Genomic DNA, 15,955 nt, shown 5'->3' on the forward strand with positions numbered 1-15,955 from the left:
ATACTATATAGTATAGGTTTTTTTTATATATACATACCTGTGATAAAGTTTAATTTATAAATTAGGCACTATATATATAGTACATATAGGTTTTTTTCCATATATATATATACACCTACCTGTGATAAAGTTTAATTTATAAATTAGGTACAGTAAGAGACTAATAACAACTAGTAATGAAATAGAACAAGTATGATAATATACTATAATGTTATGCAAATGTAGTCTTTTTCAAAATACCTCATAACTGAGATGGCTACTGAGTACTAAGTGGGTAGTATACACAGTGTGGATATGTTGGACAAAGGGAAGAGTCATGTGTGGGTGACATGGAGTGAGATTTTATTATCCACAGAACTCAGAACTCAGTCCCAATAGTGCACAATTTAAAAAATTGATTCTGGAATTTTTTATTTAGTGTTTTTAGACTGCAGTTGACCACTGGTAACTGAAACTTTAAAAAGTGAAACAAGAGATAAGGGGAAACTACTGTGTATGTTTTGCAAGTATTTTCTGTTTTTATGATTTCTTTTTATTCGCTTTATGTTCTTTCATTAATAGAAATTTTTAGTTTTAATTTAGTTTTATATATAGTTTCCTTTGTTATTTGAATTTCCATGTCCTGTTTCATAAAAATAGTGGCAATTGTTGCCTTCTAAGTGTTTTCTTATTTTGTCATCATTCAGCATTTAAGTTTCATTCCACTTGGGTTTGATTTGTGCAAGTTGTTTAAGTAGATGTCTAAATTTATTTTTTCCCTCTGAAGAACCAGTGGCTTAATTAAACAGTTTCTCCTTCCCATTAATACCCTTCCTGACAATAGTATATATATATATATATATATATATATATTTAAATTGTTGAGTTGGGACCATTTTAAAGAAAAACAGGTGTCAGGAACTCTCTCCCTTGAATTAAAAAATATATTTTTGAGAGATGGTCTTGCTCTGTTGCCCAGGCTGGAGTGCAGTGGCATAATCATAGCTTGCTTCAACCTCAAACTCCTGGGCCCATGCTATCCTCCCACCTCAGCCTCCCAACTAGGTGGGACTATAGGTGCATACCACCCACCCGGCTATTTTTTAGTTCTTTTGTAGAGATATGGGGGTCTCGCTCTGTTTCCCAGGTTGGTCTTGAACTCCTGGTGGTAAGCCTTCCAAAGCATTGGCATCACAGGCATGAGCCACTGTGCTCAGCCAAATTAAAATATTTTTATTATAGTTTTACTGAAACTTGTTTAAACATAAACTAGGCATAAATTTATTTCGTTCTGTTGGATAGCTCTTATGTAATAAGATGAAAAACCAACTAGTAACTTAAATGTAACCAAAACTACATAACTGGGGAAATTCAGATGAAAAGGTTAACTTAATTTGACAGATGGCAGTGTTTTGCAGAAGCTTATTTGGCATATGTGACTTCAACTAAGGAAATTAGTATATGTATTTCAGGATATTGTAATATGTTATTAAGCTTTTGGGAGTAAACTTTATTTCTGTTGTCATCCATACTGCATTTCTGACTTGATACCTAGATAATAATATTGTAGAGTGAATGGTATTTTTAGCCTCAGCCTTTTTATTGTAAAACTGTAACAGGTATGCTTCTGAGTTTTTTTTTTTTTTTAAGCTATAGCTTGGTAAATGCTGATATTTCCATGTTGAACTGAACAGGTTGTATGATTTAGTATAGAGCAGGATACACTTGCTGTGAATAACAGGTAAGAATTGTAGCTTACTTTTAAGTTAGTGGCAAATAATTATCAGAACTTGTGAGCACATTACCTCGTGCACATATTTGAGTGCCTGGGTAATCAACAGAGGGACATACTGCTGTGCAGTGTGCTAACTGCTTTTGTAGACATTGTGAAATAGTATTATTATAGTGAAGTAATGATTATATTATTGCTTTATTGCTACTTGCCCCCTCCTTCTCAGAATTGTTACACTTTGTTGTGGTGAAGATTTTAAACCTTTTTAACTGTGTTGCCAAATATTTTAATATTTGAAAGTTTGTTACAAACACAAACATTGAGCATTTTTGAGTAAGAAGTAGCAAGTAGGCATAGCTATTGGGCAAGAATTCTGTGGGCTCTCTGGTTTTTGCTGTGTGAACTTTAAGTACCTGTGTTTAAATGATTTACATATGGGATATGCTAAAATTTAGCTACTAATATGTGTTTCCGCTTATCTATGGGAATTTTCCAAGGGTTGTCTTTGATTTTCTGATTTCTTTGCAAGCTTTATCTTTGAGAGATTGTCTAATTTCCGAGTTATATATTTTCATTCCTATCAAGCACGTGTAATAAAAGTAAATGTAATGTTACATCTTAACATAAATTCTAGTTTAAGGTTTTCAATTGCATGTCTATATTTCTGCTTAGACAGACATCACAATCATGCCCGTTCATCTATTTATTCTTTGTTTTAAGCAGATTGAGAAATAAATAATATACAACTTGAGCCAGAAGTTCATAGATGATATTGGAAGTTAAAGTATTTGTAGGTAGAGCTAAGAGGATATAAGAAGACTAGGAAAGATCTTATAAAGGATATAGTAGCTGAAATAAACTGTTGAAGATTTGTAGGCAGGTCAAAGTGTTATTCCAAGTAAAGAGAAGTCTATGAGCAAGCACAAATAAACCTTAAATGATTTAGTGCCTTCTGTTCTCTACACGTGGCTTTATTTGGCTGAGTGCGATATAATAATATTTGGTCTTTTTCCCTTGTTCCTGGCATGGAGCCATAAAGCCTTTGGGATTTGCTATTTAGTCTGTACCAGTCAGATGACTGGCACGGGTCTGGGGTTTCTGGGGAGGAGAGGCTATATACTTTAGGATGGGTGCTCTTTGCCACAAAAACCAACCACTGTAGTTAGCGGGTGAGAAATTTCAACCCCTCTCCGACATCCAGGGAGGGAAGAGGGGCTGCAGATTGAGTTCAGTCACCAATGGCCAATGATTTAATCAGTTATACCTTAATGAAATCTCCAGTGCCTTATATATTATAAGCTTTTTTTTTTTTTTATTTGAGACGGAGTCTTACTCTGTTGCCCAGGCTGGAGTATAGTGGCACAATCTCGGCTCACTGTAAGCTCCATCCACCAGGTTCAAGCAGTTCTCCTGTCTCAGCCTCCTGAGTAGCTGGGACTACAGGTGCACACCACCACACCTGGCTAATTTTTGTATTTTTAGTAGAAATGAAGTTTCACCATATGGGTCAGCCTGGTCTCAATCTGACCTCAGGTGATCCCCTCCTGGGCCTCACAAAATGCTGGAATTACAGGCTTGAGCTACTGTGCCCTGCCCCTTATATGTTTTTAATAAGTGTTCAGTAAATAGTTCTAGGATAGAGCTCATCATATATAGTTAACTTTTTCCCCTAATTGTTTTTGTGTTTTTTTCCTCTTAAAAATATAGAATTACATTTTAATATACTGTTAGTATACAAAAATTGCTTTCAAGGAAGTTGTATCAGGGTCCAATGAGAACAAAGAAAGGACAAAAATTAGAACAAAGAAGATTTGGTATAAAGAAGTGTCGACTAGGAACAGATGATTGGCTGCTAAAGGGTAAAGGGAACTCTAAGAATAAAGGAAGAAATAAATTTGGGAGAAGCCCTCTGGAAGCCCCAAGACTGAGAGGCTTGATTCTTGTTGGAGAGGTTGTGAATGAAGCTCACTGGATGGCAGAGCACTTCGCAGAAGTGCTGCAGCTTGGGGTGTTCCTGCCAGTAGCTCTTTTGAAGTGGTGTAGAGCATGTACTTTGTTTCCGAGAGACCATAGGGCATGTTATGTAAGTAATTAGCATGACCAAAAACTGTATTTGCTTTAGGGAATTGTGACAAATAGAACTGCTGGGAATTATATAGTATTCCAGTTCCAGAGTTCTCTTATTTTGTTTCATTAGTATAAAAAGTTTATTTTTGGATTATAAATTAATTATGCAAACTTAAATACAGAAACTAGAGATACATAAAGATTTAATTGGACAAGAAAGCTATAATAGGAATCATTAGCATAAAAAACAAGTTACATACATATTTTAAACTGCAGACATGGTGATTCAAGGATATTATTTGATTCATAAAACTTTTGTTTACCTACTTGTTTTCCAGAATATAGGCACTCTAATTTAAAAACAGACTGCCTTCCAAAAGATTTTGCAAGTTGGGTTTTTGGAACTGAAAATACATGTTCCCATAGAAACCATGTTTTCTGGTATTGGGTTCTTATTTGGAAATGTATTTAACTCTTTGTGAACTTAGCTTATGTTGCTGTGTAACAATACTTTATGGGAGAATTGCATTTAGAGTTTCTACTCCTGATGCATTTCTTTAATTAATTGGAATGGCGAATAATCTTTTAATTTTATTTTTTAAATAATTTTTGTTTATTACTATCTTTTGGAATGGAGTGTCACTCTCATCGCCCAGGCTGGAGTACGGTGGGTTGATATCAGTTCACTACAACCTCTGCTTCCCAGGTTCAAACAGTTCTCCTGCCTCAGCCTCCCAAGTAGCTGGGATTAGAGGCATGCACCACTACGCCTGGCTAATTTTTTTATTTTTAGAAGAGATGGGGGTTCACCATGTTGGTTAGGCTGGTCTCAAACTCCTGACCTGAGATGATCCGCCCACCTTGACCTCCCAAAGTGCTGGGATTATAGGTGTGAGCCAGCCACTGAGTCTGGCCAGATGTGAAATACTCTTCAAGGTCATAACATGATGTAGATATAGTTGAAAGGTTGGGTGACAGGTTGGAAAAAGGACTCTGCGGCAAGGGAGGATGGAAACCACCATTTATCTAGTACTAGCTATATCCATTGTTTTTTGCTAGCTGTTTCTCATAAAGTATCTTATTTATTTATTTCTTGATTACATGGATGCTTAATGTTTTAGCTCTGGAATTCTATTAAAAAGTAAGAGACTTTTTAAAATTTAGAATTCATGGCATTTTTAAGATTTATATCTTCAGATTTATATGCCCATAGAGATACATGAATAATTATTTTAACGCTAAAGTGCTGTTAATTCAAAAAGATTGAGAAAAGCTTCACTGTGACAGTAGGATATGCAGAATCCTTGAACCATTTATTATTCCCCAAATATTTGAAAACCAGGATATGTTGTTTAGTGAGTAGTGAACTGCTTTTCAAGAGAATGCAGATTTTGATCAATAGGAGTTTTACTACTTGTCACAAATAAGTAGAATACTGGGAGTATTCTTTAGAGCATTGTCTCTTCAAGGGAAACTGACAGGAAGGTTTTATAGAGTGACAGATAGGGGAGAGGGTGTGACATCACTTGTAGAGGAGGGGTCCCAGTGGTGTGGATGCAGTGAGTCACTATGCTCGCAGGTAGGTCACATGTTACGGTAATGAAACTATAGTTCTCACCAGGGTGGTTACTTTAGCATGATAATGAGGAAAGTTCACTCAGGTTCATCTGTAAGTTGCTAGGATCTGTCAGGAGTTGGCTCCAACTGACTAGGTGAGCTCATTCCCCACAGGATTTGGGATAAAACTGGTTGTAAGGAAGGACACTATAAACAGGCCAGTTACTCAAGTGGATTAAATTCCTGTAGTTCCTGGGGACCCTCCTTGTCTGCTTACACCTTCATGGGACTGTTATTTAGATCATTTGCAATTGGGAATTTCAATAATAATATACTTTATACCAGCCTTTAAGTGAGATTGACAGGACCAGATCTAGGAAATTCTAGATGGAATGGAGGGAGTGGGCCTGACTTATGTATGCTTTTTGAATTTAGAAGAATTAGACAGTTTGCTTATTAGTGTGCTTCTTGTTCCTGTGTGGGAGGAAGAAAATGGCTTCTTTTTACCTTTTCATGTTCTTTGGCTGGACTAGAAACTAAATTGACATGAGGCAGATTAGCAGGAGAAAAACCATTTTAATTACGTAGGTACTTACAGGAGTCCCACAAAATGAGAGACTTGAAGGGTCACATGATTGAAGCTTATATAGCATCTGGAGCTACAAAAAGGGATAGGGGTTTGGGGCTTCTGGGAGAGGCAGCAACACGTTATGAGAGGGTGAGGGGAGGAAATATATGGTGAAGAAAGGGTGTCTGTGCAGATTAAAAAGTCTCAATAATAAAAGTTGTTGCAGCCCTTTCTGATACAGATACTTTTTCTAATGTAGATTTCCTATAAAGATTTTTTTTTTAACAAAAGGACAGTTTTTCAAGGCTACTCTTGTGTCCACAGTTTCTCAAAATAACTACCTCAAAATATGCCAAATATGTATATTTTGGGGTGGCATAGTCTAATCTCCTACAGTCTTATTGGAGGTGTCTATGTTCGCCCCAGCATTTCCATCTCCAATAATTAGTCCCTCTTGTCTGTGGATAAGCTTGTCTTGTGATATGACTTGTTCCAGCTCACATCTGCAGGCTCTGCTGTATTCATTTATTCAATCAATTTGATTGAGTGCTTTCCATGTGCCAGGCATTATATGTACATACCAGGAGTACAGTGATGAACAAATTAATCCTCTCATCGATATCTTGAAATGATTACCATTTGGTGCCTAGCAGGGCTTTAGTGCACATGCTTCTGTCGTCTTTGGGTTTACCTTCTTGTGATTAATCGTAGTATATTATAATTTGTGATGAGTCTAACAGAAGGCACCTACATGTGTAAAGATCTTTGCATTATGAAGGAGAATGATATTTCCTAGACTCTGAATGAAAGAGAGGGAAGAGGAATGCCAGGGGGAAAGTAGTGCAAGGTAATGCTGGGGACAGAGGTAGGGACTCTAGGAAGCAGAGGCCCTTTAAGGTAAGAGAAAGACTGTCCTATAGGAAAATTCCTCAGACAAGTCGTAGAATATTACATTTGAAGGGAAATGAAAGATTAGGCTTACAGATAAACAAGAAAAACATGACTCAGAATATTTTTTTTCTTCTTTGCTTTCTAGCTATTTAGAGGCAGGTTTGGACTTACAAACATGAAGGATGTGCTATGTACTTCAGATTCTTGGACAGTGAATTTTAGAGGTTTCTTATGATAAGAGAACATGAGCTATAGCAGTTTAGTGTTACTGGGTAGATGCACAGGTATTTGCAAAAACAGATGTGTGTGTGGTTGTTCACTTTAAGACAGTAGAATCAATTAATCCTGTCATTGACAGGTAACTTTGAAATGCTTTCCATTTGGTGCTTAGCAGTGCCTGTGATTCTGAAGTTTAAGAATGTCTTTGGGCCGGGTGCTGTGGCTCATGCCTGTAATCCCAGCACTTTGGGAGGCCGAGGCGGGTGGATCACGAGGTCAAGAGATGGAGACCATCCTGGTCAACATGGTGAAACCCCGTCTCTACTAAAAATACAAAAAATTAGCTGGGCACGGTGGCACGTGCCTGTAATCCCAGCTACTCAGGAGGCTGAGGCAGGAGAATTGCCTGAACCCAGGAGGTGGAGGTTGCGGTGAGCCAAGATGGCGCCATTGCACTCCAGCCTGGGTAACGAGCGAAACTCCGTCTCAAAAAAAAAAAAAAGAATGAATGAATGTCTTTGGAGTTTCTATCAGGCTATTTTTTCCCTCTATTCTTAGAAAATTTGGAAGCTTTTTTTAGAGGTCATTCTAAAAGTTGCCTTCCCCGTCTGCCCCATCCCCAAGGATGGAAACCTTTGACTTTTCTTTTCCTGAACCAAGTTTCATTTATATTTGGAAATTTAGCTAAAGGTGCCAATGACTGACCTTAATGAGTCACCCACCACTTAACACAATTTTTTTTCTCCCTTGTGGTCAATAGTGCTTTAGTTTTCTTCTACAATTTTCTAAGTATTTTACTTCAACAAAATAGTGGATTTTTGCACTAAATTTTCATTTTTTGTTGAATCTTTAATCTCCAATGTTAGATATCCTAGAGTTGAGAAAATATGGCAAATACATGGAGTTTGAAACACCTAATTTCAATCCTCTCTCCGCACTTACTAGTGTCTTGAAGTCTCTGTCAGCCATACAATGAGAGGAACCTCCCAGAGGGTGTGTATATGTATGTGTGTATTAAATGAGATTATATATTGGAAACATAGAAAACAGTCTAGTATAGGGAAGTTTAAACTTTCCCTATGAAAGTTTGATTCAGTGCTGAAATAAACTGACAGTAAACAGATTAACAAGGTAAAGTGCATAAAAATTTATTGACATGCAAACATAGGTGGGGTATAAAAAAAACAGACTCTAAAAAAGGGCCAAATGGGTGAAGCCTAAATCCCCTCTTCATAAAGGGAGAAGTGGAGGATGCAGGCAATTTTAGAGGAAGAGTAATGATTTCAAGGGGAGTTGAGTGTGCCTGAAGAGCAGGCAATGACCCAGTACAAAATTCTGGGCTTTGGGAGAGATGGTGACATTTTTTGAGAGGTGGGGGGCAGAACTATACTACAAACAAAAGTTGCCTTTATTATATAAAGTCTCTGAGGTAATGAATAGCCCTTAGGAGAATAGGTGAAAAGTCTGTGTGGGTATGGTATGCCCACGGGCATGGAAATATTTAGTTTTCTTTCCTGCTATAGGAATTAATCTTCTCTGGTTTATATAGATTCCAGGGAATTATCCAAGACAATTTGATTCCTTCTGGATCAACATCCCTTAGTCAGATAAGGAAATTTCAGAGAAATCTTCTCCCTGTGCTTTGGAAGGGAAAGCGGGGAGGCAGGAGAATATCAGAGACAGACTTAGGTTCTGAGTCTTATTTCTGAGTCCTTTCAATTGCTTTTGTTCAAAGCACTCAGCAAGCCAGAACACCATACTTTGGGGCATTGTTTTCCTAACCTCACATTGGTATATAGCAAGAGTATAATAAATTTATATTTTCTTTCCTTGTCTTGGCCTAGTGATTTTTTTTTTTTTTGCATCCTCAGAAAGTTATACTGACATTAAATAAGCTCTCTGTACGGAAACTGATTTTTAAAAAACCCCAGCATTTAATGTGTTCACCTGAGAAGGGAAAGAATTTCTGGGAAATGCCTAGATTTTTAATGTATATTGAAATTACCAATATTTCCTTATACCTGAAGTGCATAGTACTATATTTTGCACATAGTAGACACTTGAGGATGTTATTGTGCAGTAAAAATAACAAGGAATCTTACGTCCTGTATGTAATCTTCTTTGCTTATTAACTTTTGTGGTGTTTGCAAGTGACTGAATCTCTTTGGACGTTACATCTTCCCCTTTTGGTTTATCCTTGGGAACAGGTTGAATCCATCTTCCTGTACTTTACTAGATTAAAAATCCCTACAAGGAGCATCTCAGAGCTCAGAAAAGGAGTCTAGATATGGAAATGGATTGGATGGGAACCACCTTAGATTTGGAATTGCTGGTCAAGGAGAGGACCATATTTAGGACATTTCCAGTTGAGGATCAGAGTGTATCACAGATCAGAAGTTTCATAAATGGGAAGGTACAAACCTTGAAAAACACACTAGGGTCTTAATCACAACAGAAATGGCAACAAAAACTCCACATAATTGCAGGAAATGAAGGTGCAGGTTTCAAATACAGGAAAAATACAAATGGATGATGCCAGTAACAAAGGAAAAAACTTTACAAATGAGGTGGCTTCTCTTAGAATTTTTCTCATTGCTCACATCTTCCCATTTCTTTCTACCTATGTTTAGCTAAGAAAATTCTTTCACCTATTTTTTTTTCCTCCCCCATCACCAGTTCTTTTTATTGTTTCATTTTCAGTCATGATTTATAAAAACTACACTAGAGATACACCTGATTTTTTTTCTAGGATATTTGCTTGACTTTGTATTAAAAGATAAAACAGCAAAATAACAATTTCAAAGACCTTGCTCTTCTCCATAATATACTCAGTATTCTTATTACACTTTATCAAACCACCGTAACAAACCACCTCAAAACCCAGTGGCATACCAAAATATTGTCACTCACACTTACAGATTTGTTGGTTGGCTGGGGTGGCTTTCTTCACATGTGCCTCGTTCTTTTTAGGCAAGTGGTCTACCAAGTCATGTTCTTCTTCTTCTTCTTTTTTTTTTTTTGAGATGGAGTTTCGCTCTTGTTACCCAGGCTGGAGTGCAATGGCGCCATCTTGGCTCACCGCAACCTCCGCCTCCTGGGTTCAGGCAATTCTCCTGCCTTAGCCTCCTGAGTAGCTAGGATTACAGGCACTCACCATCATGCCCAGCTAATTTTTTGTATTTTTAGTAGAGACGGGGTTTCACCATGTTGACCAGGATGGTCTCGATCTCTTGACCTCATGATCCACCTGCCTCGGCCTCCCAAAGTGCTGGGATTACAGGCTTGAGCCACCGTGCCCGGCTTCATGTTCTTCTTAAGTAGGTTGCAGAAGTTCAACAGGGCAAGCCCAGCCATGCAACTATGTTTCGTGTCTGCTTGCATGCTGGCTGCTAACATGCCATTGGTCAAAGCCCATCATCCATACCATACCACAGGGAAATACATCGTGTATCCAGGGGAGGAAGTGAAAAGTGACAGAGTATGGATATAGGGATGGGAGAATTGGGGGTCTAGTATAGGCAGTGTAATCTTTTCTGGGATTTATATCCGTGTTCACATTTACCTTGTATTCATTAATTTGTATATATACTATTTTGTATTCTGCTTTAGCTTAATATGATTTTGTAAGGATAACTTCTGTATGGATTATATATTTTCACCTGAAAATAGTTGTATGTTTAACTCAGACTCTGCTTCTAAGTTGATCTGCATCAGAATCATTTGAAGTACTTATTAAAATGCAAATCCTTAGACCTTAACCCAGATTGGTCTCTCTGGAATCAGTCTTTGGGGATGAGGCCTGGGCATCTTCATTATTAACAAACTCATGAAGCCATCCTTCTATACATTAAAGTTTGAGAACTACTTTCTTAGTGGAAGAAAATACATATTTGTATTAGTCTGTTCTCTGCTATAAGAACATACCTGAGAATGAGTGATATAGGTATACTTTGTGTCTCCATCCAAATCTCATCTTCAGTTGTAGTTCCCATAATCCCCGGTGTGTCATGGGAAGGACCAGGTGGAAATAATTGGATCATTGGGGCAGGTTCCCCCATCCTGTTCTCATGATAATAAGTGTCACAAGACGTGATGATTTTATAGAGTGGTTCCCCTGAAGATGCTCTCTTGCCTGCCACCATGTAAGATGTGCCTTTGCCCCTCCTTCACTTTCTGCCATGATTGTGAGGCCTTGCCCACCATGTGGAACCCTGAGTCCATTAAATCTCTTTCCTTTGTAAATTACCCAGTGTATTAGTCTGCTATCATGCTGCTAACAAAGACGTAACTGAGACTGGGTAATTCATAAAGAAAAAGAAGTTTAATGGACTCGCAGTTTCATATGGTTGCAGAGGCCTCACAGTCATGGCAGAAGGGAATGGAGAAGCAAAGGCCCATTTTACACAGTGGCAGGCAAGACAGTGTGTGCAGGGGAACTGCCTTTTATAAACCACCAGATCTCATAATCATGTGCTTTCACAAGAACAGCATGGGAAAAACCCGCCCCCGTGATTCACTTACCTACTACCAGGTCCCTCCCAGGACACATGGGGATTAAGGGAGCTACAACTCAATCTGAGATTTTGTTGGGGACACAGCCATTTTTTGATTTTTGTAATTAATGCCCATCAGCACTTGTACAAATGACTAATTTCCTTGGGTACTCAGTAATTTTTTTCTGAGCCATGATTGAATAATTTTCAGTTGAGGAAAATAATACTTATGTGTGAAATCAGGTATGGAGTGCTGGTAGCAGTGAGATTACAGGCTTATAAAAATTATCAAGGATTTTACAGTAAATGAAGACATCGAATTGAATCAAGATAATTTCTGTAAAATTTTTATTCTTTTAATTCATAATATTGGGTATTGCATAACTTAGTCATGATTCCATTGCTAGTTATTGGTAATTTTCTAAATGAAAATAGTATAAACCAAAAAGTATCTAAGACAAATCTCAATCAATTTCGAAAGTTTATTTTGCCAGGGTTAAGTATGTGACCATGACACAGCCCCAGGAGGTCCTGACAACATTTGCCCAAGGTGGTTGGGGTACAGCTTGCTTTTATACATTTTAAGGAGACATAGCAGTCAATTTGTAAGATTCGCATTGGTTCAATCTGGAAGGGTGGGAGAACTTAAAGTGAGGTCGCAGGGTGGCTTCCAGGTCATAAGTAGATTTAAACATATTCTGACTGGCAACTGGCTGAGTTATTAATAGAAGGGACTGTCTGGGTTAAGATAAAGGGTTGTGGAGATCTACATTTTTTATCATGGAAATGAAGCCTCCAAGTAGCAGGCTTTAGAGAGAATAGACTGAAAATGTTTCTTACTGGACTTAAGGTCTGTGTTTATGTTAATGCTGGAGAGGTATAATGAGGCATGTTCACCCCCACTTACAGTCATGGCCTGAACCAGTCTTTCAGGTTAAATTTTAAAGTGCCTTGAAGTTCATTCAGATGGTAGGGGGTTGGTGCAGGACAGGGAAGGGGCTTCAAATTTTATTTTTGGTTTTTGGTATAAAAACTGATAGGTTTAAAGATAATTTTAGTTTTCTCATTGCAGGTCTGTACACTTGGCAGTTATATTATTCAAAATTTTGATACTTTCTGGTATTTTATATGTCTCTGTGTACGTTATTATGCATTGTTAGTCTTCGTTATCCCAGCTCTGTAAAAATATTTTTATGGAAGTGAAAGTTCTTTGATGGTGTGGCAGACACTGACAATGCCTATCCAGCAAACATTCTTTTCTTTTTGATGATATAACCCTGATTTCATTTTCGCAGGCAGCCTTTGCCTATCCAAAAAATGCATTTCCCAGTCTCCTTTGCAGATGTGATTTGCCATGCAACTGTTTTGTGCTTTGTGAGGCTTTTATAAGTGGAAGTTTGCAAGTGGGACTTGTTAAAGGAGTCCCATTCATTTGGCAGACACCTTTTGTCCTTTGCCCTTCCCTTTATCCTACCTAGAACTTGGACGGACAGGATAGTGGAGGTGGAGACCATGGAGTGACAGACATATTCTGATGAATGTTCTACATAAAGACTTCATGCTGGGTGTCCTTACTAGGTCTGGAGTGCCCATTGTGTCTTCTAAGTGAGAAAAGAAAGACACTCCAGAGTGTTGGAGCTGCAGTTTAGTTGGGAATCTGTCAATGTAGCTGAATGTAGTTTCTATCTAATACATACGGTTTCTGTAAAAGATATTTGGGCTGCATTATCATAAACCTTTCATATAATTTGTTTAGGACTTCTTAGACTTTTTAGATTTCTAAAAATATATATTTTACAGTATTTAAATTGTCAAGCATATTTTGAAATGCACAATTTACAATTTGATGTCAACAAAGCTGAATGCAGAACATTTAAAAACTTTTTATTTTGATATTTCAAATTTAAAAGTGCAAACTTAGTACACAGAACTTAGTAACTTCTTTTTTCCCCAAAGCATTTGATAGGAAGTTGCAGGCATCATGCCCCTTTATCACTTAAATTCTTCAGGATATATTTCCTAATAAAAAGATACTCTCTGGAGGTACTGTACTGGAGTTATCAAATTCCAGAATTTACTATTAATAAAATGTCATTACCAAGCTGTCCAAAATTATAAATGTCCAGTTGTACCAACAATATTTTGCATAACATTTGGAATGGGCTACAGTCAGCTCCCGATTAGTCTCCTTTAATGTGGAGACTCCACCTGTTTTTCAAGGCATAGCCATTTTTGAAGATAATAGAGTAATTATTTTTCACAGTATCCCTCAGTTTGGGTTTGTGTGATGCTTCCTTAGATTTAGGTTGTGCATTTTCGGCAGGGCTATATCATAGATTATAGAGTATCAGGAGGCATGCGCTGCCATTTTATCCCTTTATTGGTAATAATAACTTGGATCTCTTGGTTAAGGTGGTGACTCTTAGGTTTTGCACTATTGATACAGTAGATAGCTAATCAGACATGAGCAAGGCAGGAGAGGACCTCCCCACCAGGAATGTCAGGCAATCATCAGGCGATGGTCAGGCTGTTATTAACAGTCTATCTAAAATAATTGGTCACAGCTGGTGCCAGCCAGTCTCCCAATAGACAAACACCTGAGGCCAGGTGTGGTGGCTCATGCCTATAATCCCAGCACTTTGGGAGACTGAGGCAGGTGGATCACCTAAGGTCAGGAGATTGAGATCGGCCTGACCGATATGGTGAAAGCCTGTCTCTACTAAAAATAAGAATATTAGCTGGGTGTAGTGGTGGGCGCCTGTAGTTCCAACTGCTTGGGAAGCTGAGACAGGAGAATTGCTTGACCCCGGGAGGTGGAGGTTTCAGTGAGCGGAGATCGCGACTCTGCACTGCATTCACTCCAGCCTGGGTGACAGAGTGAGAATCCATCTCCAAACAAAACAAAACAAAACAACTGAAACTGATGATCAGCAGCTTCCTGATAAGATCCCAGGATTTGGGTGAATGGGCTCAAGCATATATGCAGTAAGAGGCAAAATGGTGAAGTTTAACTGACTATGCCCTTCCTCTAGGAACACCCAACTGGTAAGGGAGAAACGCCTCAAATGAGCTGTGCACAATTTCAGTAAACACACTGTGCATGCAGCCCCTCCCCAGTACTGGCAGGCCACTGTGCCTGTGGACAGCCCACCCCATGGGAAGAATTAGGGGAGAAGAAACGCAAACCCTGGAAGCATGCCAGGGTTTATACTTGAGGTATAAAACCTCAAGTCAAAGGTCAAACTGTTCACTTGATCTTTAAAGGTGCCCACTTGGTCCTCTTCCAAGTGTACTTTACTTCATTTCATTCCTTCTGTAAAGCTTTTTAATACACTTACACTTCTGCTCTAAAAGCTTGTCTTGGTCTCTCACTCTGCCTTATGTCTCTTGGTCAAATTCTTATGGGTTCGCTACTGTTAACACAATAAAGTTATTCTTTCTCTATTTATAATTTATAGGAATAGAATTTAAAATGATGTAAATATTCTGTTCCTGATCCAACTTTCATTCAGTAGTTTTAGTATCCATTGAAGTTTCCTGACTGAATTATGATTGGGATAAATGTAAAACATCTTTTTAAAAAAAATTTCAGTAGATCCTAATCTATTGTATTGATTAGGTTTGCTTTTCCTATAGTATCCATTGTGATTTATGTATTTCATGGTACTGTTTTATAGTGTTGGGAAATTTGAGAAATACAGAGATGTGGGGAGGAAGTTGGTTTTTATTTAGGGGCCATGAGGGGAGAGTTTGATAGTGAAATTCTCTCTACCTCTTTTTCCCTCCAGTGCAATGTAATATGTAATCAATTTTATAGGCCAATAGCATATAAAGAACTGGAGCAAATGGGGGCAAAGATCTATTCAGTTTATACTCTTTTATGACAGATTGGACAGTGAAATTACCCTCTTTTTTAAGGAGATCTGAGGATCTCCATGGTATAATTATGTCCTACCAAAAGCATGTCTTTTTCAAAGGTGTTTCTCTCCTTGTGCTTAACCGTCATAGATATGACCGCTTTTCTTGTTAGGTGGCATAAATGAGGGGGTGAAGAATAGGACGGAAACTGCTAATTCAGTAAGACTTATTGGGGAGTAATGTACGGACGTTACCTTTCGAAACTTGAGAATAACATAAGGGTTCTCCACAGCATGATTCGTTCTTTCTAGAAGGAGGAAGTTGCTTGGTGTTTCTTAAGTTCATTTTCCTTTTTTATCCTAGTTTATTCTGTTGGTTTGTTTGGAAAACCAGAGGTCATTTGTTTTCTTTCCCTTGTATATTTTCAGAGTTGAGAATATAATGATTTTGGTTTTTTCCTCCCTCTAGCACCAGCAGACATTTTTGAATCAACTGAGAGAAATTACCGGGATTAATGACACCCAGATACTACAGCAAGCCTTGAAGGTATGGCCTCTGTTTTATGATACACAGTTTGTGGTTTATGCTTAT

General features: G+C 38.0%; 1 protein-coding gene across 12 annotated transcripts in view; it reads left to right on the forward strand.

Moving 5' to 3' along the window:
• The window catches only part of USP25 (ubiquitin specific peptidase 25), a 142,669-nt gene that overhangs the window by 13,846 nt on the left and 112,868 nt on the right, over positions 1 to 15,955 (forward strand). For 9 of the 12 annotated variants that reach the window (XM_078358621.1, XM_078358616.1, XM_002761313.6 and 6 more), the window contains exon 2: positions 15,833 to 15,910. Coding sequence is in view for 3 of the 12 variants with exons in the window: in XM_002761313.6 (XP_002761359.1) it covers positions 15,833 to 15,910 (78 nt within the window). In the remaining 9 variants the exon portion in view is untranslated. Of the gene's footprint in view, positions 1 to 15,832; positions 15,911 to 15,955 lie in introns of those variants that run through there. The other 3 variants (XM_078358620.1, XM_078358623.1, XM_078358624.1) reach the window with 1 other exon arrangement.

This window comes from Callithrix jacchus, chromosome 21, assembly GCF_049354715.1.
Source record: "Callithrix jacchus isolate 240 chromosome 21, calJac240_pri, whole genome shotgun sequence".
In the NCBI taxonomy this organism is placed as follows: domain Eukaryota; kingdom Metazoa; phylum Chordata; class Mammalia; order Primates; family Cebidae; genus Callithrix; species Callithrix jacchus.